This window comes from Hevea brasiliensis, chromosome 17 (genome assembly GCF_030052815.1).
Source record: "Hevea brasiliensis isolate MT/VB/25A 57/8 chromosome 17, ASM3005281v1, whole genome shotgun sequence".
NCBI lineage: Eukaryota > Viridiplantae > Streptophyta > Magnoliopsida > Malpighiales > Euphorbiaceae > Hevea > Hevea brasiliensis.
The window spans coordinates 5,396,955-5,399,934 of record NC_079509.1 but is presented as its reverse complement, the minus strand read 5'-3'; the positions used below and the strand labels follow the sequence as shown (position 1 = coordinate 5,399,934).

Below are 2,980 nucleotides of genomic sequence, written 5' to 3'. Positions count from 1 at the left end.
ATGAATCAGGAACCAATTCATAGAGGTCTATACTTATAATTAATAAGATGCAGAAGCCTAATAAAGCAAAGTTTTGACAGAGTATGGAATATAAAACAAAATAATTTCAAATGACTTTAGCAAAATTACGTTCGCCGAATATTTTTAGTTAATAAGCAGCAAAACTGGGAAATGTTTCAACTTTCAATTAAAAAAAAATCATAAATCATTCTTGGGAAGGGGTAATTGATTCACTCAAATCATGCAGCTAAGCAGCGTAGCGATGCATAGTTTGTTTCCCTCCCAATATATTTTGTCCTAACCATACCTCTCACATCTTCAACTGGAAGTAAAAATTAAAAAAAAAAATGATAGCAAAAGAATTCAGTAAAATCCTACAGTTTCGAAATTCTACACGAGTTAAAAGGAAAAGCATTACACTGATGGTGTATCAGAAAAGACCTCCAGCACGTCATCCTCACAGCCTGCCACGCGGAGAAGCTCTCCGTCCTTTTCTTCTTCATTCAAGAAATCCCGTCTTTCAAGCTTTGCATGAGCCGCAATAAATATCATCTTTTGAGCCCTTTCGAGGCCCACACTCGAGTTCCTATGCATACAAACCCAATTCATGGAAGACCGATTGCACTTGAACCCACACGATGTCGCATGGAGGAAGATAAGCCTGACTGCAACCTTGCCTAATGTTTTATACTCACTCAGGCAAGTTTCCCACACTAACCTGCTGCCCTGCGGATGCGCAATTTTCATCTTTCCGGTCAAGGGGTCCCTCTGTTTAACCTGAACAGCCTGAGCATACAGTGGATCTAGCCCTTCTGATCTCCATTTCATAAGCTCCATTAAGGCAACATGAGCTTCTTCCCTAGAAACCAGTCGTGTTATAAGCTTGTCGACATCTTTCTCCTGCTCATGTGTCAAGCACTTGAATGGAGGAAGGTACTTTCCACTTGTGTCCCTCATCAAGTAAAGCGGGTCAAGTATAAATGCAGCAGACCATGCTGGGTGGTAGTTCTTTCTGAATCTCTTTTCCACCATTTTCTCAACGTGTCCGTCAACAATGTTGAATCTGGCGGACCAATCCTTCACTTTTGCTTTCAAGTCCTCCCATAGAGGGAGGCACTGCCCTATCAATGGGCGCTCCACCTCAATCTCATAGGCCATCCCTCTGATGAGCTTCATTAGTGAATAAACTGCTTCCAAGTCATTCCAAAATCCCTCATTTTGAATCATTCCAGCAATTTCCTCAGCAACAGAATCCTCCACAGTTATCATCTTATATGAATCATCCAAGACAACCATCTGGAGCACACGTGCACAGCTCCATATATCCTCCAGCATCACATAAACAGGCGTAAAATCCTTTGTGCATTCACATTTACTGGAAGGAAGTCGAAGCAACCCGGCATAATCAAGCTCCTGCATCCTGTATTTTTGGAAGCTACTCCTAACTTGAGATTTATTATTTACAAAATTGGCAAGCTTCAAGCAATTTTCAGTCACAGTCCTGAAAAGTTGAAGTTCCTTGCAGAAATCCTTGATTAGACTAAGTAACCCTTGAACCTGACATGAGAGATTCACCATCCACTGATATTGAATCTCCAAATTTCTCAGTGCCTTGGCCTTGTACTTGTCTGCAACTATCCCTCCACATCTCTGTAAATCACTCCCACATATGCTCATGACGGCCTCCCACATAATCTCCTCTGCATACTTTGAAGACACCGATCCTTCGGTTAACACTGCTTTTTGATACAAACTAATACCATTTGGAAGATTAATGCTAAACTTAACCAAATTCTCTTCTCCACTACAACAATTCTCGTTCTTCCAGCCATTACAAGCAACTTGTAAGAACATAGCATCTCTAGTTCTAGCTTCCACCTCAGACTTTGCCACGTGAAACCTCTTCTCTAGTCTAGCACCAGACAAGTCACTGCTTGACAAAGAAGGCAAGCCTACTTGATGAAGAAAAGCTCGAAACTTTGGGTGCTCGAGGCTTGAAAATGACACTGACCCACAAGCCTCATAGAACCAATCAGCTAACAACTCAAGTGCAGAATCAATCTGTTCCTTGCTTAACGAAGGACGAGGAGAAGCTTTTGGGCTCTTAAGCTTCTTAATACTATCTTCCAACATTGCCAAAGCACCCAAATCCTCTTTTCCACCAGATAACACCAAATGCTGATGCTGAGTTAACCCAGCATTAGAATAACCGAGCTCGTTACAAAAGCGAGTTGACTCAACGGTAGCCAGTGAATTTAAAGGGGTAGCCATGTAAGAGCTTCGCTTTCGATGATTATGCGAAGGAGGAGAAGGCAAAGACGAAATAGGCAAAGGCGAAACTACGGAATTGGGTCTCAAAACGGAGTTGAAATTGGGGCAGGTGCCTCGTTTGAGATGCTCAGTGGCGGTTCTCGATGGGTTTGAGGCTGAAAAGACGGCGTCGCATAAAGAACACTTGAGTTTGACAGCTTTGGGGAGACTTGTGTCTGGGTTTCTGATGAGAATTGGCTCTAAATGAGTCCAGTACCATGCTCCTTTGCCCTTTTTCGCCTTAGTTCGAATCGCAACCAACCCTTCGTATCGCTTGATCACAGCTTTGGCTGCCGTGTCCTCGGCCATAAAAGAAGAAGGGTCAGTAGGCGTTGAACTGGTGGAAGCCATTAGTGAAGTCAGCAGTGAGCAGAGGGGTGTGCGTTTGCAAATTTCAGTTCATGCACCCACACCGTGAGCTCTTTCTGTAATCCATAAGCATATACCAATGGATTAGCTGTTGTTATCGAATAACGGCAGTGATCTATCGGGAGCGAAAAAGAGATGGCAAAGTAGGGGTGGAGTTTGGCCGGATTTTCATGGTGGAACAGGCGGGGAACAGTATTAGTTAGAGGACTGAGACAGTAAGCGAGCTTTTTGGAGTGAGTCTCCTGTAAGTTGATGTTTGACGAGGAAAAGTGAGAGAAACAGTGACACATATATGTATGGT

General features: G+C 43.1%; 1 protein-coding gene across 1 annotated transcript; it reads right to left on the bottom strand.

The window, feature by feature from the left end:
• Positions 1-208: 208 nt before the first annotated feature.
• Positions 209-2,980, bottom strand: LOC110670204 (uncharacterized). The gene has a single exon (XM_058138895.1). It carries the CDS (start codon positions 2,659-2,661, stop codon positions 415-417), a length of 2,247 nt encoding a protein of 748 aa, XP_057994878.1. The 5' UTR covers positions 2,662-2,980; the 3' UTR covers positions 209-414.